The sequence below is a fragment of the Aptenodytes patagonicus genome, chromosome W (genome assembly GCF_965638725.1).
Source record: "Aptenodytes patagonicus chromosome W, bAptPat1.pri.cur, whole genome shotgun sequence".
NCBI lineage: Eukaryota > Metazoa > Chordata > Aves > Sphenisciformes > Spheniscidae > Aptenodytes > Aptenodytes patagonicus.
In genome coordinates this window covers 15,715,508-15,740,163 of record NC_134981.1, presented here as the reverse complement: position 1 = coordinate 15,740,163, position 24,656 = coordinate 15,715,508, and the positions used below count along the sequence as shown (strand labels likewise).

Genomic DNA, 24,656 nt, shown 5'->3' with positions numbered 1-24,656 from the left:
CCTGAACTGTAGTGTTTAGGTAGAGAGAGAGTTTTAGAGAGAAAGTAAAAAAGGGATACATTGCTGTTGGACATCTTAAGGTTGGAGAGGATTTGAAATGGAGCTGAGGCAGGCTGAGAAGCAGGCTTCTTATTTCTGCTGGATCCTGGGATTGTGAGGTTTCTGTTGCTGTTGTTTCTTATGTTCTTGCTGCTACTGATAGCATACTGCTGTCCTGAAGAGACTCTATTATTGTTCCCATTTCACTTCTAAGTAGACATTAAAATGATTCTGTTTGTTATTCAGATATACAACATGTTCTGGAAAACTATTTGAAAAAATAAAAGAATTTGGGACCTTAGCAGATTTGTTTCCTATAATTCCTATAAGATGTATGTCATAGGAATATTATATTCTAAGAGATAATATATTCTTAACTACTGATAAAGCTAAAGATTACTGTATAATTAGCTAGTGGATTTTGTTTGTATTTCAGCTGTTAATGATAGCAATTGTATGGAAATCTGAACCACTTAAAGATAGGGTGATAAGTCTAGCCTTAAGACTTAAAACTTTTCTGGATTGATGCTGGGTTGTTCAAACAGCACAGATAGATTGGCTTTATACCACTCATAGAATAGAATAGAATAGAATAGAATAGAATAGAATCGTTCAGTTGGAAGGGACCTACAATGATCATCTAGTCCAATTGCCTGACCACTTCAGGGCTGACTAAAAGTTAAAGCATATTATTAAGGGCATTGTCCAAATGCCTCTTAAACACTGACAAGCATGGGGCATCGACCACCTCTCTAGGAAGCCTGTTCCAGTGTTTGACCACCCTCTCGGTAAAGAAATGCTTCCTAATGTCCAGTCTAAACCTCCCCTGGCACAGCTTTGAACTATTCCCATGCGTCCTGTCACAGGATACCAGGGAGAAGAGATCAGCACCTCCCTCTCCACTTGCCCTCCTCAGGAAGCTGTAGAGAGCAATGAGGTCGCCCCTCAGCCTCCTTTTCTCCAAACTAGACAACCCCAAAGTCCTTAGCCGCTCCTCATAGGACATGCCTTCCAGCCCTTTCACCAGCTTTGTTGCCCTCCTCTGGGCACATTCAAGTACCTTAACAGCCTTCTTAAATTGTGGGGCCCAGAACTGCACACAGTACTCAAGGTGAGGCCGCACCAATGCTAAATACAGGGGGATAATCGCCTCTTTTGACTGGCTGGTTATAGTGTGTTTGATGCACCCCAGGATGCGGTTTGCCCTCTTGGCTGCCAGGGCACACTGCTGACTCCTGTTGAGCCTGCTGCCAACTTGCACCCCCAGATCCCTTTCTGCAGGGCTGCTCCCCAGCCACTCCTCTCCCAATTTATACTTGTGTCCGGCATTACTCTGTCCCAGGTATTTGGTCTTGTTAAATTTCATGCCATTAACGATTGGCCAATGCTCCAATCTGTCCAGATCCCTCTGCAAGGCCTCCTGTCCCTCAAGAGAGTCAACAGCACCTCCCAGTTTGGTATCATCAGCGAACTTGCTAAGGGTGCATTCAAGTCCTGCATCCAGATCATTGATCAAAATATTGAACAGAACTGGCCCTAGAATTGAGCCCTGAGGAACACGGCTGGTGACTGGTCGCCAGCCAGATGTAGCCCCATTCACTACAACCCTTTGAGCCCTGCCCTTCAGCCAGTTCTTCACCCAGCGCACCGTGTACCTGCTCATCTCACAGTTGGACAACTTGTCCAGAAGGATGCTGTGAGGGACAGTAGCAAAAGCCTTACTAAAATCCAGAAAAAACTACATCCACTGCCTTCCCTTCATCCACTAGGCGGGTGACCTTATTGTAGAAGGATATCAAATTAGTTAGGCAGGACTTTCCCTTCATGAACCCATGTTGACTGTGCCTGACGATTGCATTGTCCCTTAAATGCCTTTCAAGAGCACCCAGTATGATCTTCTCCATAAGTTTTCCAGGAACCGAGGTTAGACTAACAGGTCTGTAGTTTCCTGGGTCTTCCCTCATGCCCTTCTTGTAAATTGGAATAACGTTGGCTAGCTTCCAGTCAGCAGGGACCTCCCCAGACTCCCAAGACCTTTGGTAGATGTTCGAGAGGGGTCCTGCTGTAACATCTGCTAGCTCCTTCAATAGTCTGGGGTGAATCCCATCAGGCCCCATGGACTTGTGAACATTCAACGGATACAGCTGGTCCCTTACAATTTCAGCATCCACAAATGGAAAGTCACTGTTCCCACAGTCGTGGTCCTCCGGCTCAGGGGACCGGGCAGCCCAAGGTCTGTCAGTATTATTAAAGACCGAGGCAAAAAAAGCATTGAATGCCTCTGCTTTTTCTTTATCCCTATTAGTCAGGTGACCATCTTCAACAAGTATCGGTCCAATGTTTTCCTTAGACCTCCTCTTGCTATTAACATACTTAAAAAATCCTTTCTTGTTGTGTGACACAACACTGGCTAGTTTCAGCTCTCTCTAAAATTAAAAGAGGGTAGATTTAGATTAGATATAAGGAAGATTTTTTTTGTGATGAGGGTGGTGAGACACTGGAACAGGTAGCTCAGATTTGTGGATGCCCCATCCCGGAAGTGTTCAAGGTCAGGTTGGATAGGGCTTTGAGCAACCTAGTCTAGTGGAAGATGTCCCTGCCCACGGCAGGACAGTTGGATCTAGACGATCTTTAAAGTTCCCTTCCAACCCAAACCATTCTATGATTCTATGACTCTATGAAATAACTTTCTTTTTGCTAGCATTTCACCAGGTCTAATGACAACTTCTTGTAGGGAAAAAATTTCGTATTTTTTTACTTAATTACCATAAATTGTTTACTCAGGCACCCACCACTCACCCCCCAAATAGAAATAAAATAAAGACCTTGGGATTTGATCCATACATACATCTGTATATCATCTTTTTCTTTTTTTTTTCCCAGCCAAGGAATCCCCATAGATACAAATGACTGAGACAGCTTGCCCCAACCTTGGTACATAATTTGAGATACAGAGAACAAAAGCAGCCTCTACATACTGAAGGGGCAAGCACATTTTAAAATCTTGCCCCCCGTTCCCCCAGTCTTGCCCTCGCAATACAAAATGTAGTTTGTATGTCTGAACACGTCACCTACATAGATGGTGCTAATTCATTAAAAATTAATGTAACTGATGGATATGCTGACATGTAACATATTAAAAGTTACAGAATTACAAATAGATGCAATATTAGCCACAAAGCAACAGAATTATGCTGGCAAGACACAAACATGATAGATAGAGCTTACTTTTTTTTATAGCCTTAGAGCTTTATGACTGTAACAGAAGTACTATTACCAGTAGGAAGATAGAGTGTCTGGGAAAAATGTTCTTAAAATTTCGTCTTTGTTTAAAACTTGAAAGACAAGGTTTCAGCCCGAATGTTTTTTTTCCCCAAATATGCAGTTAAAAAAGATTTTTTTGCCTTTTTTGCAAAAAAACCCAAAACAGTTTAATCATGTATGGTACTACATTTGTGAACTCATTCTTCTGTGGCACAGCACAGGACTTAGTTCCTCATTATTATTTACTGTAAAAGACCAAAGTAGACAGAAAATCAATCAGTTGATCAGGCATGGTTTTGGGGTTTTTTTTTGGTCAGTGCTGTTAATTCAGCTACTGCATACAGTATCTGTTCTCATTCATCACCTATATGCATATCAAATGTTGCAAAAGAAATGTGACAATTGTGAATGCACATACAATTCTAGTCAAGTTTCTGGACTATCATTGGGAAAATGTAAAGTAATGTTTTGCCTCATGAGTGCCCATCAAAGAACTGGCACCTTTACTCTTCTTTTTCTCACAGTTACATATTCTTAATAATATGTGTGTATATATATGCCTATGTGAAAATATAGACAGGAAAAGTAATATGTAACTATTTTTTCTGTGAATTTGTAAATAATGGAAAATGTGTTGTTTTTTCCATTTTTTTCTTGAAAATGACTGAATCAATTCAATTCATATTTTAGCAAAAAAAAAATCTTGACTGGAAGGAAATGTAGAAAATTCAAAGACAGATGTAAAAAAAGAAAAGTATATCCATGAAAAAGATTCAAAGAAGTGTTTGTCCAATCTTAATTTTCCATGCAGTAGGGTAAAATTAAACTTCAGCCTATATACATCTCTCATCTTTTTTAAAATTGTAGTTGGAAAGACAAATGATTTCCTTCTTGATAAGCATTTCCATCTTCTTTTAAAGTGATTTGATTATTTTGTTCTAATACAGAGGAAACTGCTGGTATTATTGACATATGAGCTTCACTGTTCTTTTCTTTTAAGGTTATTTATGAATTATGATATTAGACTGATATAGGATTCATATCACCAAGCAAACCATCTCCATATACTTGCACATTTTTAAGATGGACAAGTTTTGTTTTTTTGTTTTTATTCTATGACTCACATCATAGCTGGCGTTGGAGCTTATTAATAAGTATAGGGCTTATATCTGGACATTTTTCCACTGGTTTTAGGGCTGTTTGTTTAACAGAATTAGGACCATGATGTCTCTTTTGACATGATGCAAGTATGGACAAAGACCATTTGAAATAATTTGGCCTGAGAGGTACCTATTTTAGAATATTTCTGCCATAGGATCATACTCTATTCTGTTATGTAGCTACAATACACTGGATATCGAAAATCAAAAACAGTCTTACTTACAAATACATAGAACTATGATGTTTCCTATCACTTTTCTCATACTTCACCTATATTAGACATAAATATCCCAGTGATTAAAAATTCGTGTGGCATCAATTGGAAAACTCAAGATGAAAAATACTTACTAATGTACAGACAGCATGATGTTTAAAAAACACACAGATGCCATCTTCTGTTATGCTAAATATTGTTTTTTAATCATCAGTTATAACAATAAAATAAAATAGAAATTAAAATCTGTGATATAGTTGCTATAGCATTGTGCATTATAAATCCAAATTAGAAGATGCTTTGATAAATCTTACAGTATCTAGACGCATTACAATGGTATTCAAGTGGTTAAACATTATTAATTTTTTTTCCTTAAGAAAATATTAATTTTGTTTTCGGCTCCTAAACACACTTATACTTACTGGCAGAGCCAATATTACCTGATGTTGGCTTGACAAAACACTAAACAGTGAAATGTTTAAGGAAAGTCTTTTCCAGTCTCATCTTAAAGTTCCTATGGTACTTAAAACGCAACATTCTAGTGTAATTGCTGTTTATTTCTCCTAATTAGTGTGTTGTGCCATGGCATACTTACTGTTTTAAGAGATTGCTTTCTATAGAATATTTATCTCATTGTGGAGGGTTGACTTTGGCCAACTGCCAGATGCCCATCCAGCCGCTCTCTCACTCCTCCTCCTCAACAGGACGGGGGAGAAAATAGGATGAGAAAGCTTGTGGGTCAAGATAAAGACAGGGAGATCCCTTACCAATTACCAACACCGGCAAAACAGACTCGACTTGGGGAAAATTAATTTAATTTATTGCAAATTAAAATAGGTAGAAATAAAGACAAATTAAAACAACACCTTCCACCATGCCCCTCCCCTTTTTTTTCCCCAGGCTCAGCTTCACTCCTTCATTCCCAACTCCTCTACATCCCCCCCCTCCCTGAGTGGTGCAGAGGGGATGAGGAATAGGGGGTTCTGGTCAGTCCATAACAGTTCTTCTCTGCCACTCCTTCCTCCTCACACTTTTCCCCTGCTCCATTGTGGGTCATTTCCATAGGATGCAGTCCGTCAGGAAAAACTGCTCCAGTGTGTCCTCTGCATGGGCTGCAGTCCTGCAAGAAATGTCCAATTGCTCCAGTGTACTCTCTTCCATAGGCTGCAGGGGAATCTGCTCCAGAGCCTGGAGTACGTCCTCCCCCTCCTTATACACCAACCTTGGTATTCACAGGATTGTTTCTTTTTTTCCCCCCCCTCCCTCTTCACACTGCCGTGCAGCATTTTGCCCTTTCTTAAACATGATTACACAGAGACACCACCAGTTTTGCTGATGGACTCAGCTTTGGAACCAGCTGTGTTCAGCACAGGGCGGTCCCTGCTCCCTTCTCACAGAGGCCACCCCTGCAGTTCTCCCCCCAACCTTGCCATGTAAACCCAATACACTCATAGAGGCTTCATAAACCTCCCCATTAATTAGTATTTATAAACTACTTTGTGGGCCTTGGTTAGATGATACTATAGACTTGCAAATTAGTGTTATGACTGTAATGTTTTGAAAAGTTGAGAAATCTAGCTTTTATTACTGTATGTTTTATTGGAAGATACAATGTAGTTCTTCCCATTAAAAAGAAAAATGCATTTTTACTCTACAGTATTTGTTAAATAGTGCTTTATTTTGTGCTTTTCAGCTACAGCCTTATCCAAAGCCCACTGGAGCACCTGAGTCTTTCCACTGATTTCAACAGCCTTTGGTTCAGACCCCTGTCACAGTCTAAAGGTTTAACCAGCTTGCGGTCATGAGATTGTGACCGTGGGTTCGTAGGATTCCATAATATGCAAGGACATGGAGGCTTTTATTCTCTAAATTTTTCTATTTTATTACAGATTATCACAAATACCACACAAATCACCACTAGCAAATATATTACCACAAAAAAAATCACCACTAACAAGTATACCTATGATTACTAAAGCAAATATATATATATATCAAGCTATTACAAATTATTATCAGCAACCAGTAATACAGTCTCAATCAATAGTATGGCAGCAATCAATAATAGCAACAATCAATCATATAGCAACAATCAATATTATACCAACAATCAATAGAATCATAGAATCATAGAATGGTTTGGGTTGGAAGGGACCTTTAAAGATCATCTAGTCCACCCCCCTGCCATGGGCAGGTACATCTTTCACTAGATCAGGTTGCTCAAAGCCCCATCCAACCTGACCTTGAACACTTCCAATGATGGGACATCCACAACTTCTCTGGGCACTCTGTTCCAGTGCCTCACCACCCTCATCATAAATAATTTCTTCCTTATGTCCAATCTAAATCTGCCCTCTTTCAGTTTAAAACCATTGCCCCTTGTCCTGTCACTACAGGCCCTGGTAAAAAGTCTCTCTCCATCTTTCTTATAAGCTCCCTTTAAGTATTGAAAGGTTGCAATAAGATCTCCCTGGAGCCTTCTCTTCTCCAGGCTGAACAACCCCAACTCTCTCAGCCTTTCCTCATAGGAGAGGTGTTCCAGCGCTCTGATCATTTTTGTGGCACAGATCCCAGAGGGGGACTTCAACCATCCCAAAGTTTGGAGGACAAACTGAACCGACCCCAGAAGTGGTCCCAGAGGGGGACAAACAGAATAACAGAGTCTCACTTTAAAGATGATCCACGTCACGGAGTTTGGAGTCAGCCAGGTGTCCCTGGTGAGAGGCCAAGATCTCACAGAAAGTTCATGCGGAGAATTCAACCTGTTTAGGAAAGGAAAAGTACATGCAGCACGGGACGTTCTCAGAGAGAGAAGCTCCATTTTGGATAATATGTCCTTTTTATATCCTGGAGACATAAGAGGGCATAGGACACCATGACTTCGAGCAGCCAATAGATGCTGTTAATTTTGATTTTTCACCTGTAACAGCCAATAGATGATGATGATTTCTGTTCTCTTAGACCAATTTTTATTTTTCCAGACTGTTTTCCTGTTCTTGCAGTTAGAACAGCCAATGGCAGTTACCGCTTCTTACTTTCTCAGGATGTTTTCCTCTTTTTTCCAGACTATTTTTCACCTTTTCAGACAATAAGTTGCCGTTACAGTTCCTTGGTTTTGTGCTTATCAATGGTATCTCAGGATGTCTCCTGTTTCTAGGTACCCAGCTGTACTTCAAAGATGCCAGCTGCACTTTTAAAGGATGCTTCTGGTTCCCAGGCCTAGTTCCCAGGCTCACAGTTCCCAGGCTGGCAGACATTTTCTTTTGTTCAGTAATTTTCCCCTTCTAACCAGGCTGCCTTTTGGGCTGCTCACATCAACCCATAGTGAACAAAAGTGATTTTTTCAGTGGTCATTATTCTCCCATGTTTAGAAATAGTCTTATGTATATTTTTACATAATTAACATTATTTTATGGAATATTCCATATTCCATAATATTATGAAATACAGTAAGCATCTGTTTCAGGGCATTAAAAAAAAATAATCCCATGCACAATGTATCTTACAACATAGATGGGGAAAGTTTTTCAGTTTCCAAAAAGAGCTACATATGGTCTTTATAAATTGAATAAGAAATATTTTGAATGTGTCATGATTTATTTTACATAAATGTGGGAATTAAAAAAAATAAATCTGTACATGGGCCAAAAGGTGAAAAGATAAGTATGCTTATTGCTATTTTGGTTCTAAAAAGTGTTTCTAGGTCCTTGGCTTGTTTCATTTGTACAAAAACTGGATTTACTCCCAGAATTCCACTTTTTAACTAGGGCAGTTTAAAAACTAAACAAAGGCTAAGTCAATTAATTTAAATTAGATTATAAATCAGAAAGACATTACAAAATGTTGATTTAATTACCAATTTTTATTTACCAAATTAAAACACTTAAAAAAAAAATTAACATTCTTGACAACGGCCAGTTTGGTGACTTGGCAGCAGCAGGTCTAAAATAGGAGATGAACCTGGAAGTCAGTCATGACCTTTGCTGTTCTAAATCCCCTATGCATCGCATGTTATGCATTCACTGCTAACAGCACTCAAGTTTGATAAACTGGATTAGCCAGACTGACATTCAGGCATTTCAGCAACAAAGCTCCAGGTCACTGTGTCCTCACTGTTTCTGCACTTACATGTTTGTGCCTGGAAGCATATCCCATGATCCTTTGAGTTTAAATACTCTGTGATCCTTTTTTTATATGGCCAAAATGTTTTTTTTACTGAGGTAAGAAGGCTTCCTTGAGATTTGAATACTCTCTATATCAGTAGTAACCAGGGGCATTATTTTTGTGTCAGTTTAAGAGTTTTTGCACACAAATGACTTTGGTACTTATTTAAATTTGTAGAAACCAGGTATATAAGCTGACCGAAGCTAACACCAATGAGAATCCTTCTTCATAAAATTGGAGGGTATGATGGAGTCTTTGCAGTCTAGCAATGAATGTTCCTTCCGCAACATGGCTGATGGAGCTTGGAAGATCAGTGTCATGTAGAGAGTCGTAAGCTGTCATTCCAAGTCTTGTAGCTAAATGTCTGAATTCAGTTTTCCAAACTTCCCATTCAGCATCATTTGTATGAATATAAATACATTAAAAAAAATGTAGAGCTAGAGCCTGGTATACTTACCAAGTGAAATAATAGTATTCTATTCTATAGCAATCCTGGTGAACACAGAAGGATGACTTGTAGAGTAAGGATAATAATGAAATTATTTTTTAAAAAAGTCATTACTTCTATAGTGTGCACAGCTTCAATCTATGTGTAATGAAAGGGAACATATATTGCAAATGAAATCTGTACTGTTGGGAAACAGATGTGAAACTTCATCCTGCAGACATGTCTTTCTCACAGGGAAGGCCTCTTTGCTTTTGTGAAGTGCTGCTTTCCTCTCTGTGTGAACTGTGGTTCATACAGAAAATCTTTGGGTTTACACAGTAAAGAAAATGGTTGCAGTCAACATTTTCTAACAGATAGCCTGTTAGCCAAACTCAGTGAAAGTCATTCTGGTAAATACAGTAGCCTTTAAAAATGGGGAGGGGGAAAGTCCCCTCAATTTAACATACTTCTAGAAGGCAAATTCCAGTGTCTTGTTTATAGTGTTTTAGCAGATATTAAATACAATAAAACATTGCTAATATATATATGATAAGCAATGTCAGGGCCCCAAGTGCACTAATAGTTGTAATGGCCCTGACTAGCCTCACCTGCAGTCTCCACCCACACCCTCTACCCATGGGCCTAGGAGCCCTACTTTAGCTCAGGCCTTGGCCTTCATTCTCTGTCTTCAGCTGAACTACAGCCATGCATGTGCCTAACCATAGACCTTGTTAATCTGGACCCTAACCCACAAACTGACTTCCTGGGTTGACCTCAGACCTACCTGGTGATCAATGGACTGTGTCTGACCCTGGCTACCCTCACCAGACCTGTAGATTAACTTCCTGGCTTGACCATGGACCTGCCTCATTGCCATGAGCTCACCTAATGATCTGGACTCTTGATTGAACCTGGCTGCTATGTTTGAATCTGTCCTGCTTGCCTTGCTTGGGTGTCACGGTTTAACCTCAGTCGGCAACTAAGCACCATGCAGCCGCTCGCTCACTCCCCCCGCCCCCGGTGGGATGGGGGAGAGAATTGGAAGAGCACAAGTGAGAAAAACTCGTGGGTTGAGATAAAAACAGTTTAATAATTGAAATAAAATGATAATAATAATAATATAATAATAATAATAATAATAATACACAAAGCAAGTGATGCACAGTACAATAGCTCACCACCCGCCGACCCATGCCCAGCCAGTCCCTGAGCAGCGGCCCCCCCCGGCCAGCTTTCCCCAGTTTATGTACTGAGCATGACATCACATGGTATGGAATGTCCCTTTGGCCAGTTTGGCTGTGCCCCCTCCCAGCTTCTTGTGCACCTCCAGCCTTCTCAGTCGGTAGAACATGGGAAGCTGAAAATTCCTTGGCTAGTGTAAGCATTACCTAGCAACAACTAAAACACCGGTGCGTTATCAACTTTGTTCTCCTCCTAAATCCAAAACACAGCATTGTACCAGCTACTAGGAAGGAAATTAACTCTATCCCTGCCGAAACCAGGACAATATCCACCCCTTATTCTATACCATCTGCATCATGCTCAAGTCTCACATTTTCCAGTACATTTTCATTAATCACCACCATATATATATATATATACACACAAACAGATATCATTCCCTTAGTCTGTGGGCCATCCCTCTAAAACGTTTGGTGAGTTCATTTAGTTGATGACTTCGGGCTCCATCTGTCATAATAATCTTCCAGGGCAGGAAAGATGGAGACGGTATGTGGTGTTGGATTGTTTCATGTTGAAGTCAGTTCTGGTACCATCATCACTGTGCTTTCCTTGGTTTCACTGAAGTTATTCTTCATTAGTCTGGGTGATTCTTATTGTAATAACATTAGTATGGCATATAATATTATTGGTATTATTAGTATATCTGTGTATTATTAGTATAACTATTATAACTGTAATTAGTACTTAACATCACATAATTCAGATCATTGGCTATTCTCACCCAAAATCAAATCCCCTTGAGGCACACATCGGACTTCCCCATCCTTCCGCATTATCCACCAAGTGCACCCAGGTCCTTGAGCAAAAGCAATCCCACAGATGGGTTTGCCTTTGCCCGAGGCAGGAATAACCCAGACTGTCTTCCCCAGCATATTTTTTATGTGCACTACAGGGACTTTATTCCCATCTACAGTACGTAAAAGTTCTGACTGGGCAGGGCCAGCTCGATTGGCAGATCCCCTCGTGTTGACTAACCAGGTGGCCTTTGCTAAATGCGTATCCCAATGTTTGAACGTCCTGCCACCCATTGCTCTCAGCGTACTCTTTAACAGTCCATTGTATCGTTTGATTTTCCCAGAGGCTGGTGCATGATAGGGGATGTGATATACCCACTCAATGCCATGCTCTTTGGCCCAGGGGTCTATGAGGTTGTTTCGGAAATGAGTCCCGTTGTCTGACTCAATTCTTTCTGGGGTGCCATGTCGCCATAGGACTTGCTTTTCCAGGCCCAGGATAGTGTTCCGGGCGGTGGCATGGGGCACGGGATATGTTTCCAGCCATCCGGTGGTTGCCTCCACCATTGTAAGCACATGGCGCTTGCCTTGGCGGGTTTGTGGGAGTGTGATATAATCAACCTGCCAGGCCTCCCCATATTTATATTTCAACCATCGTCCTCCATACCAAAAAGGCTTTAACCGCTTGGCTTGCTTGATCGCAGCGCATGTTTCGCATTCATGGATAACCTGTGCAATAGTGTCCATGGTCAAGTCCACCCCTCGATCACGAGCCCATCTGTATGTTGCATCTCTTCCTTGGTGGCCTGAGGTGTCATGGGCCCACCGAGCTAGAAATCATTCACCCTTATGTTGCCAGTCCAGATCCACCTGAGCCACTTCAATCTTAGCAGCCTGATCCACCTGCTGGTTATTTTGATGTTCTTCAGTGGCCCGACTCTTGGGTACGTGAGCATCTACGTGACGGACTTTTACAACCAGGTTCTCCACCCGGGCAGCAATATCTTGCCACAATGCGGCAGCCCAGATGGGTTTGCCTCTGCGCTGCCAGTTGCTCTGCTTCCATTGCTGCAACCACCCCCACAGGGCATTTGCCACCATCCATGAGTCAGTCTAGAGATAGAGCACTGGCCACTTTTCTCGGTCAGCAATGTCTAAAGCCAGCTGGATGGCCTTTACTTCTGCAAATTGGCTCGATTCACCTTCTCCTTCAGCAGTTTCTGCAACTTGTCGCATAGGACTCCACACAGCAGCTTTCCACCTCCGATGCTTTCCCACAAGACGACAGGACCCATCAGTGAACAGAGCATATTGCTTCTCATTTTCTGGTAGTTCATTATACATTGGGGCCTCCTCAGCACGCGTTACCTCCTCCTCTGGCAATATTCCAAAATCTTTGCCCTCTGGCCAATCCATGATCACTTCCAGGATTCCTGGGCGACTGGGGATTCCTATTCGAGCCCGTTGTGTGATCAGTGCGACCCACTTACTCCATGTAGCATCAGTTGCATGATGTGTACAGGGGACCCTCCCTCTGAACATCCAGCCCAGCACCGGCAGTCGGGGTGCCAGGAGGAGCTGTGCTTCAGTGCCGATCACTTCCGAAGCAGCTCGAACCCCTTCATATGCTGCCAATATCTCTTTTTCAGTTGGAGTATAGCGGGCCTCGGATCCTCTGTAGCCCCGACTCCAAAACCCTAGGGGTCAACCTCGAGTCTCCCCTGGTGCTTTCTGCCAGAGGCTCCAGGTAGGGCCGTTCTCCCTGGCTGCGGTGTAGAGCACATTTTTTACATCTTGTCCTGCCCGGACTGGCCCCAGGGCTACTGTGTGAACTATCTCCCGTTTAATTTGTTCAAAAGCTTGTCATTGCTCAGGGCCCCATTTGAAATCGTTCTTCTTTCGGGTCACTTGATAGAGAGGGCTTACAATCAGACTGTAATTTGGAATATGCATTCTCCAAAAACCCACGACGCCTAAGAAAGCTTGTGTTTCCTTTTTGCTAGTTGGTGGAGACATGGCTGTTATTTTGTTGATCACATCCATTGGGATCTGAGGACGTCCATCTTGCCATTTTATTCCTAAAAACTGGATCTCCTGTGCAGGTCCCTTGACCTTACTTTGTTTTATGGCAAAACCGGCCTTCAGCAGGATTTGGACTATTTCCTTCCCTTTTTCAAAAACTTCTCCTGCTGTGTTGCCCCACACGATGATATCATCAATGTATTGCAGGTGTTCTGGAGCTCCACCCTGTTCCAGTACAGTCTGGATCAGTCCATGGCAAATGGTGGGGCTGTGTTTCCACCCCTGGGGCAGTTGGTTCCAGGTGTACTGAACGCCCCTCCAAGTGAAAGCAAATTGTGGTCTGCACTCTGCTGCCAAAGGGATTGAGAAAAACGCATTAGCGATATCAATTGTGGCATACCACTTGGCTGCCTTTGACTCCAGTTCGTATTGAAGTTCTAGCATGTCTGGCACAGGAGCACTCAGCGGTGGCGTGACTTCGTTCAGGCCACGATAGTCTACTGTTAGTCTCCACTCTCCATTAGACTTCCGCACTGGCCATATGGGACTGTTAAAGGGTGAGCGAGTCTTGCTGATCACTCCTTGGCTCTCCAGTCGACGAAACAGCTCATGAATGGGAATCAAGGAGTCTCGGTTGGTGCGATATTGCCGCCGGTGCACTGTGGTGGTAGCGATCGGCACCTCTTGGTCTTCGACCTTCAGCAACCCCACAACAGAGGGGTCCTTCGAGAGACCAGGCAAGGTGGACAGCTGTTTAATTTCCTCCGTCTCCAAGGCAGCTATACCAAAAGCCCACCGGTACCCTTTTGGGTCCTTGAAATACCCTCTCCTGAGGGAGTCTATGCCAAGGATGCACGGAGCCTCTGGGCCAGTCACAATGGGGTGCTTCTGCCACCCATTCCCAGTTAGACTCACTTCAGCCTCCAATACAGTTAGCTGTTGGGATCCCCCCCGCCACCCCAGAAATACAGATGGGTTCTGCCCCTCTATAGCTTGATGGCATTAGGGTGCACTGTGCACCGGTGTCTACCAGAGCCTTATACTTCTGTGGGTCTGATGTGCCAGGCCACCGAATCCACACAGTCCAGTAAACCCGGTTGTCCCTTTCCTCCCCCTGGTTGGAGGCAGGGCCCCTCTAATCCTCATCACAGTACTCGTTTCTCATTTCTTGTACGTACGAGTCAGAAGTTTCTTCATTAAGATCAGGAGTAAGATCAGCCCTTCTACTCTCTCTGGGGAACTGCCCGCTGGAAACTGGAGCAGCAATTTTCCTGGAAGAACCTCTTTCTGTGATTGTTTTCCCTTGCAATTCACGTACCCGTGCCCCTAGGGCTGCAGTAGGTTTCCCATCCCACTTCCTCATGTCCTCTCCGTGGTCACGCAGGTAAAACCATAGGGTGCCCTGTGGTGTGTACCCTTTATATTCTCTCTCTTGAGCAAAAGAACGCTTACTTCTAATAGCCGAGATACTGGTCCATACAGGTGAGGAGTAGGACCTATCCTCTCTGAGTTGCTGGATCTCCCGGGACAGTTTTTCCACAGCCGAGACGAGGGAGGAAGAGAGACTTTCCTCGTATTGCCAGAGTTGACTAGCCAATTCATCCACTGTTTGTTCCTCTCCATCTTTCCAGGTCATCACTGCCAATGAATTGGCGTATGACGATGGTGCGCTCCGTATCAACTTCCGCCACATGGGTCGTGTGCACTTGACTTCATCCGGATCTTTGGATAGCTGTTCATTGCTCAGGTCACCATAAATCACCTCCAGCACAGCTAATTCTCTCAGGAACTGGATACCCTTCTCCATGGTGATCCACTTGCTTGGGTGACATATGACATCTTCCTTGAAGGGATACCTTTCCTTCACACTTGATAAGAGTCGTCTCCAAAGGCTGAGGACTCGTGTCACTTTTCCAATCGCTTTGTCAATGCCCCCTTCCCTAGAAAGGGATCCCAGCTGCTTGGCTTCCCTACCCTCTAATTCCAGGCTACTGGCTCCATTATCCCAGCATCGGAGCAGCCAGGTGACAATATGCTCACCTGGACGACGGCTGAAATCTTTTCGTATATCTCGCAGCTCACTCAGGGATAGGGATCGGGTGGTCACTGCCTCGTTTATGAGTTCTTCCTCTTCTTCCTCCCTGATCAGCGGCCAGCTCTCCTCCTCCCATTCTCGTGATGGCCCTTCTCCAGGGTCGTCTGTCTCGTACACTTCTTCCTCCGGCTCCCTTTTAGAAGAAGTTTCTTCCTCCCTTACTAAACGAGCCAACTTCCGCTTCCAAGATTTCTTCTTGTGTACAGGGGCGACTGATACCGGCACAGGCTGGTTCTTTGGTTCAGCCACAGGGTGTGTCACCGGGGTCGGAGTGGCCGCAGGGCCTGTTGCCGGAGTCTGAGTAGCAACAGTGCCTGTCACCGGGGTCTGAGTGGCCGCAGGGCCTGTTGCTGGGGTCTGAGTAGCTGCAGAGCATGTTGCTGGGGTCGGAGTGGTCCCCGAGCGTTTCACCGGGGTCTGAGTGGCTGCACGGCATGTCGCTGGCGTTGGAGTGGCCGCAGGGCGTGTTACCCAGGTCTGAGTGGCCACAGGGCGTGTCGTTTTACAGTCAGATCCAGAGACCTTCTCTTCCCTTTGAGGGTACTGAATGGTGTTGAACAGGGCTCGGTAGGCATGGGCCAGGCCCCAGCACGTTGCAATGATCTGCATCCCTCTGGACTTGCCAGGGTGACAGCATACTTTGTCCAAATATTCTACTAACTTTTCAGGATTCTGCACTTGCTCAGGGGTGAAGTTCCAAAACACTGGGGGTGCCCCGTGTCCTAGGTACTTGCCCATGCTATCCCACACACCCTGCCACTCATAACTATCCAGCCTTGGGGCAGATCTCTGGATGATATCCTTAAATTGCTTATTAACCTTAGACAAAACCAAAACAATATTCCAAAGAAATACTAATAGAAGTATCTTAACTACCCAAGGCTGTTCAAAATACTGAAAAGTTACTGTAATGAAGGAGGAAACATCATAGAAGAAGGTAGTGACACTGCCATTCTGTATTTCCTCCGTAAAAAAACTCTCAGAAAAGTCACTGTAATTGCTAGTTGTCTCCACGAAATGGTCTCCGTGGTACAGTAACGGCTTCATTGCGAAACCTACATACCACGCTAACATCAAGGTCAATGTTCTAAAAACAAACCTCACAAGTGAGACATCACTACTCACTGCAGACCACAGCAAACTGCAAAAACCAACACCAATCTTTAACATGTACAGCAAAACAACGAGCACGATGCAGATTACACAAATCAATATCGAGAACAGAGACACCAACATTGTGACCCACAACTATTAACAGATATAAGTTCCTTAATACACTCCGGTTAATCTGTTATTATCTCAAACCCTTTGTGCCCCACGTTGGGCACCAAAAAGGACCGTTGTGGTTTAACCTCAGTCGGCAACTGAGCACCACGCAGCCACTTGCTCACTCCCCCCGCCCCCAGTGGGATGGGGGAGAGAATTGGAAGAGCACAAGTGACAAAAACTCGTGGGTTGAGATAAAAACAGTTTAATTGAAATAAAATGATGATAATAATAATATGATAATAATAATAATACACAAAACAAGTGATGCACAGTACAATTGCTCACCACCCGCCAACCGATGCCCAGCCAGTCCCCGAGCAGCGGCCCCCCCGGCCAGCTTTCCCCAGTTTATGTACTGAGCATGACGTCACATGGTATGGAATGTCCCTTTGGCCAGTTTGGCTGTGCCCCCTCCCAGCTTCTTGTGCACCTCCAGCCTTCTCAGTCGGTAGAGCATGGGAAGCTGAAAAGTCCTTGGCTAATGTAAGCATTACCTAGCAACAACTAAAACATCGGTGTGTTATCAACATTGTTCTCATCCTAAATCTAAAACACAGCACTGTACCAGCTACTAGGAAGGAAATTAACTCTATCCCTGCTGAAACCAGGACATTGGGATTGGGCCCTGACTAGTGAGGCCCTTGCCCTGCAATCTGCATTATCCCCCTTGTTGCGTCTTGACAAATATCTTAATATCGTTAGAGTTGGTGAGAGCAATGCATGCAACCTTAACTTATTATACAGCTTTAATTCTATCAGCTCTAGAAATGGTAACTTATACAATAAAGTTGCTTTTGAAAATTCAATTTGCTACAAGTCACTAGGAACTTATCAATCTATTTGGTTGTTTTTTCAGATTAAAATGCCATATGTGCTAGAATATAGGTGCATAGTAAAACTTGGAGAATAATTAACAGTAATCTTTACAAGTATACATATGGAAGACTATTTATTTGGTTTATTGTATTTTTGCAAATTTTTTTTATTTTTTAAGTGGAGGAAGTGTTTTGTTTCTTTGTTGCTATATAGTCTTTACTACCATGACAGTGTTCTGAGCTGACAAGCTTTGAAAGGTAAAAAATTGCAGTTGGTATGGTCTTTACACTAGTACAAAACCAGGCTCATATTTGCCATGATGTACCCACTTAAGGATGACAGTTTGGGAGGTAGTCATAATACTTTTTGTTCACAGTAGTGACTGAACTCAACCCCCAACAGATATGCGGAGACTTTAACAGCATCAGAATGATGCTTGTATGGTGTCAGGTCTTCCTGTTTGTTACCATAAATCGGCAGATGAAGAACTCTCTAAGACTCAATTTAGAGTTTTAGAAAGCAGGCATTCTTTATTGCAGCGCTGGGTGCAAGGTGGAATTTCCACAAATCAAGCACACCTATGGCTAGATCACCGTTACATTTATACACAAGAATTATAAGGTAGTGCACTCCCAGTTACAATGATTGGTTAGTGATTTACATATAATTATAATAACGGTTATGTCATTCTCTTCTGTTACTACGCTTGCGCGGGGGAAGGGTCTTCTTGACCTGTGGGTGTGTTTTTTAGTATTATAATGAAGGCAGTTCACTTCAGGACACCTTAAAAGTAGGTTTTGTTGCCAAGTTGGCCAGCTAGATATCTACCTTGCCAGGTTGTCAAATAACTCATCCCATATACAATAGAACCTAGGGGCTCTGGTTATGGTCTAGAGAGTCCAGAGAATAGGGAATAGGAACTTCAAGCAACACAGCCTCAAATAATAAGTAACACAGCATCCTATACATAACGCTACCATAGGGGCTAACTTATTAGAATCAAAATGTTCTTATAGTTGATTATTTCATAACCTAAAGATTCAGTAAAACTTAGGATCATCTTCAACATGTTCACTCACAAATACACATGGAACAGTAGAGGGTAATAGTCAGACAAGCTTCTGCAGCCTCTGCACAATATCCCTGCATCTGGGCCCCCAGAAAGCAGCAAGCCTCTCTAGATGATAGGTCAGGTGGGCAGATGGTTATCTGTCCCCTACATCAGGGAGTCACCCATTACAATCACTTGCTGCTGCTTCCTGGTGGTCTTGCATAGAGTCAGGTGGCCCAGATGCTTTGCTTGAAGGCACATTTGTCTTTTCTTCAATTTAGAGGACAGTGCACTTACAGCCTACTGATTTCCTCCTGTAACTCCTTCACAGCTCTTCAAAGACAATGTTGACTGCACTCCAGAAGCTGCACTGCAGGCCTAGCTCTTATATAGGCCTGTCTCTAGCACCAGCTAAAAGGGTACTTGACCCTCTCTTATCAGGGCATAGCTGCAGTAAAAGCTCTAAGTACCCTGGGTCAAGGGCAGCTGATTATGCTTGTTAGAAGCTGCTAACAGTAAAATTTACTGTGTTAACATCAAATTGTATTATTTTCTTGATTCATTAGGTGCACCTATCAGGAGGAGAATGTATTCTTTGAAGTCTAGGGGGTTTGGGTTTTGTCAGTTCTTATGTTACATCAACTTCATTTCATAGTGAAATAAACTGTATCAAATTGGTCATCAGTGCAGTCTCTGTGTCTGCGGAGTCAACCAATGCCTTCATGTTTTAAAGGAAGGGTAAGAAAACAGGATTCACTATAACGAATTCTGTTAGTTGTCTTGTCTAGTACGTTTTTCTGGTCATTTTATCAGAAGAAGCTAGTCTTACTTTGATGGTTATGCAATATAATATTTGGGGGATGGAGGAGAAGGGAATGAAAAGGTACTTTTGTCTACATCCTGAATGTTTACCTGAATTACTTTCTTGTCCTAATTCAGTGATCTTTGAGTTCCTTCTTTCAGAATCATTACATCTTTCACAGTGTTTCTAGTTTTGTATAAAATGTTACATATAATGTGTTCATACAGTAATGCCTTCATGTAGAAAGGCAGGGAAATGACTTTTAAAGAACAAAGTTAAGTACTAGTTTAATACTGAAGGAGGGTATTAAAGGGTTGTGAGATAATTTCAAAACAAATTACTCTGTGGTTTGGGGTTTTTTTTGTTTTTGTTTGGTTGTTTTTTTTAATTTACTATTATTATTTTATTTGTTTTCCTTGATTTCTTTACAGATTCTGGACAATCAAGAAGTCCAAGCCACAGTGATCCTGCCAGGAATACACCAGGTAAATATGAGTTCCAAGACACATGCAATCTAACTTTGTCCAAGAAGAGAGATACTACTGTTAACAGTTAAAGAGAACATAATCGGTCAGCAATGTATTTTGCACTGGTAAGTATATATAATCAGGATAAAGTGGGATGATGTTAGCTCTCTTGGACTGGCAATGCCTCAGTTGCGGTTTCATTAAGACTTGCTCAATCAAAAGAATTTTTCTTTTGCTGCTTCTTAGAAATTCATAAGTGGGGGATGGGCAGAAAAACAAGGAAACAAGAACCTAAATAACATTAATCTCTGTGGTTTAACCCCAGCCGGCAACTAAGCACCACACAGCTGCTCGCTCACTCCCCCCCAGTGAGATAGGGGAGAGAATCAGAAAGGTAAAAGTGCAAAAACTCACGGGTTGAGATTAAAAAAAATAAAATAAAATTGCTCACCACCAGCTGACTGATGCCCTGCCAGTCCCTGAGCAATGGCAACCCCAGCAAAATTCCCCTCCTGTTTTTATTGCCGAGCTTTATTTTTCAGCAGCTTTCAGCTGGTACGTTGCAAAAGAATGAAACTTGCTCTTCAGAAAACTTTTTATGAGCCAGGTTGTAAGGGTCACTTCTTTGTAGGAGTTAAGTTGGCTCCAAACAGATAGATGAACTGCACCAGAGTGACAGACGCTTCCTCCAGAGAGGAGTTTGAACACTACTTTTGTCCAGATCGGTTCAGGGATGCTAAAAGTGTGTTGGCTGGTAAAAGCTTACATGAGTTTAAAGAGAGACTGGACAAGTTAATGGAAGAGAAATCCACTGAGGGTTACTAAATGGACTGAAACATCATCTGGCTTGGGAAGATCCTAAACTGAAAATACTTGGAGACTGAGAGTATTAGTTGGAAAACCTCAGTCAGGGTATTTATCTGGAGTGAGGAAGACTCAGGTTCAATTCCCTGTGCTAATGAATATTATTTATACAAAGTGAAACATTATTAGGAGAGAGATACTGCCTCTCCCCCCTTTCGTTCCTCCTCACTGTCTCCCTTCTGTCTTCCAGAATAACTTGTAAGGTGTGTTAAAGGCATTCATCTAAGATGTTCAAAATCCAGGATCAGATTCCTGATCTGAATGAGGTGTAGTTAAATTGATCTCTAGCCCCAACCTTGCTATTTTTCCTTTTTAAAATAAAAACCCTGTGTAAAATCACCATTTTTTTGACAACATCTTTTTTAATTAGAAGAAAAAAGAAAAAAATACCAAACCTAAATTTGCAACTAGCTTCACCTATTTCTCATTATGCAAATATACCTTGCAGCTGTACAACCCAAGAGGCTTTTTGAGCTTTCAGATGGGCTAGCAGACATAGGGAACACATTACTCTGGATCAAGCTCTAAGAAATGTGTAATAAATTTGCCTATATGAATGTTCTAGAAAGAAACAGTTTGGTTTTATATTTTAAAATATAAAATTTCAGAAATCATCTCTTAACAGTAGCATATAGTCTCAACCTTTGTACTCTTTTTGAAATGCAATAAGTAAATGTGTTTGTGTTCTATGTGACTCAGCATGGATGGCTTCATTATTTTGTCATAGAATCATAGAATCATAGAATCATTAAGGTTGGAAGAGACCTCTAAGATCATCGAGTCCAATCATCAACCCAACACCACCATGCCCACTAAACCATGTCCCTAAGCGCCTCATCTACACGTCTTTTAAATACCTCCAGGGATGGGGACTCAACCACTTCCCTGGGCAGCCTGTTCCAATGTTTAACCACTCTTTCAGTAAAGAAATTTTTCCTCATGTCCAATCTAAACCTCCCCTGCCGCAACTTGAGGCCATTTCCTCTCGTCCTATCACTTCTTACTTCAGAGAAGAGACCGACACCCACCTCGCTACATCCTCCTTTCAGGTAGTTGTAGAGAGCGATGAGGTCTCCTCTCAGCCTCCTTTTCTGCAGGCTAATCAACCCCAGTTCCCTCAGCCGCTCCTCATAAGACTTGTTCTCCAGACCCTTCACCAGCCTCGTTGCCCTTCTCTGGACACGCTCCAGCACCTCGACGTCCTTCTTGTAGTGAGGGGCCCAAAACTGAACACAGTATTCGAGGTGCGGCCTCACCAGTGCCGAGTACAGGGGCACGATCACTTCCCTACTCCTGCTGGCCACACTATTTCTGATACAGGCCAGGATGCCATTGGCCTTCTTGGCCGCCTGGGCACACTGCCGGCTCATGTTCAGCCGGCTGTCAACCAACACCCCCAGGTCCTTTTCCGCCAGGCAGCTTTCCAGCCACTCTTGCCCAAGCCTGTAGCGTTGCATGGGGTTGTTGTGACCCAAGTGCAGGACCTGGCACTTGGCCTTGTTGAATCTCATACAGGTGGCCTCGGCCCATCGATCCAGCCTGTCCAGGTCCCTCTGCAGAGCCTTTCTACCCTCGAGCAGATCAACACTCCCGCCCAACTTGGTGTCGTCTGCAAACTTCCTGAGGGTGCACTCGATCCCCTCATCCAGATCATTGATAAAGATATTGAAAGTAACCTTCTTGTGGATGGAGAATTAGCCCCTTAATTAATAGGAATAGAAGAGAAACTATCTTGCCTCATTGATATAAGCAGCTTTTCTTGTGGAAGCAATGATGCTATAGTAGCAGTTTGGGGCTTCAAACAGAATGGTATTTAAACAAACATACAGTTTGTCTTGCTTTATCAGCATGGGCGTGGATATTCTGAAATGCTTGCTGTTTCCTGTATGCCTGCAACCATAGCATCTCAGATAGCAATCTTCAAATAAAATAGGATTGGGTGTGGTCAGGGTTTGATTTTCTTGGGAGTTCTCCCTTTCCCAAATGCTCCAAGAATTAGTAATGAGTGATTGAGAGGTGATACTCATTCTCATGAGTCTCTGAGCCAAGTGGGGGGGGAATGGATGTGCAGCTGTCCTATTGTCATGGTTTAACCCCAGCCGGCAACTAAGTACCACGCAGCCGCTCACTCACTCCCCGCCCCGGTGGGATGGGGGAGAGAATCGGAAGAGCACAAGTGAGAAAACTCGTGGGTTGAGATAAAAACAGTTTAATAGGGAAAGCAAAGGCCGCATGCGCAAGCAAAGCAAACCAAGGAATTCATTCACTACTTCCCATCGGCAGGCAGGTGTTCAGCCATCTCCAGGAAAGCAGGGCTCCATCACGCGTAACGGTTACTTGGGAAGACAAACGCCATCACTCCATACGTCCCCCCCTTCCTTCTTCTTCCCCCAGCTTTATATGCTGAGCATGACGCCATATGGTATGGAACATCCTTTTGGTCAGTTGGGGTCAGCTGTCCCGGCTGTGTCCCCTCCCAACTTCTTGTGCACCCCCAGCCTACTTGCTGGTGGGGTGGTGTGAGAAGCAGAAAAGGCCTTGACTCTGTGTAAGCCCTGCTCAGCAGTAACTAAACATCCCCGTATTATCAACCCTGTTTCCAGCAGAAATCCAAAACATAGCCCCATACTAGCTACTAGACATCTCCATGTCTTCTTGTTCTTTCCTAATGCTGGGCAAAGTATTTGTATATATCTATGGTTATGATTATTTATAGCTCATCAACAGCAGGGGTGAAATCTGCAGGGTGATAGATAGAGACCATTGCTCTGCAGCATATGGCCAGTTTTATCTTGTCCTTTTGTTTGTGTGTGATGATAAATAGTGATGCCATGCAGTCGCAAAACTCTTTCTCTGCTGCTGCTTTGCTATCACGAGGAGAAAACCTTCCTATTGCCCTTTACGTTATGTGGGTACCCTTAGCATTGCCAACATGGAAAACTAAATTTTTGAGAAGGCCTGAAATAATATATATAGAAAACTCCTATAGGATTTTTTTTCTCTAAATAAAATGAGCCTTGGGGCTTGTTCTCACTGCAGTGATAGTTTGAGTAATTTCAAACTATGTCATCTTGGAGATGAAGAAAATTGCAGAGATACCTGCAACTTCTAGGAGAAGGAGAATAGAGAGAAAAAAGTGGAAAAACTTGAGAGAAGCTGTTAAAAATAAGAGCAGGGAGGGAACATGAAAAGAAGTAGGTGAAAGAGGGGAAGATTTACAAAACTACTAATGAAAATAGATACAGTGATATCATATGGCATCAACTTGAAGATGGAGACATGGCTCTGTCAGAGCATCATTCAAAATAATTCAGTAGACTCAATAGATTTATGGTACTCTATGTCTACTGCAGCTCCACTTATTAGTGGCTTTTCAGCTCTGGAAGGTTGACTTGGAATTGCTCCTGTGGCCTTTTACAATATGAAATTGTTTCCACTTTTAAGTGTGTCTTTTGTTCTTTTCACACTGGCTTATAGTTGTAACAGATATAGCATAACAGATGTTAGAGAAGGCTGCCAAGTTTGCACTCAATTGGATGTGTTCACATTTTTCAGCTTGCATTCATAGAATCATAGAATCATTGAGGTTGGAAAAGACCTCTAAGATCATCGAGTCCAACCATCGACCCAACACCAGCATGCCCACTAAACCATGTCCCTAAGTGCCTCATCTACTCGTCTTTTAAATACCTCCAGGGATGCGGACTCCACCACTTCCCTGGGCAGCCTTCCAATGTTTAACCACTCTTTCAGTAAAGAAATTTTTCCTCACATCGAGGATGTCAGATGCACCATTTATACATATGCTAGTAAATAATGTTAGGGATTCTGACTGACTCAGCTCTGCAGAACTAGTAAGACTGAAAATCAGCAGAAACTCCTCTCTCTCCCCCCTCCTTGCTTGCTCCAGAAAAGTAAACATAGACTTCTCCAAGTATACCCAAGAACAGATCTCTTAAGTGTACTACTCTTAAAGTCATGTCTCTGATTATAGTGGTGCTATTATGCTAAATTATTTGATGATA

General features: G+C 42.9%; 1 protein-coding gene across 4 annotated transcripts in view; it reads left to right on the top strand.

Moving 5' to 3' along the window:
- The window catches only part of LOC143172053 (nuclear factor 1 B-type-like), a 195,745-nt gene that overhangs the window by 77,770 nt on the left and 93,319 nt on the right, over positions 1–24,656 (top strand). For all 4 annotated transcript variants that reach the window (XM_076361280.1, XM_076361279.1, XM_076361277.1 and 1 more), the window contains exon 3: positions 19,732–19,786. In XM_076361280.1, coding sequence (XP_076217395.1) covers positions 19,732–19,786 — 55 coding nt within the window. The remainder of the gene's footprint in view (positions 1–19,731; positions 19,787–24,656) is intronic.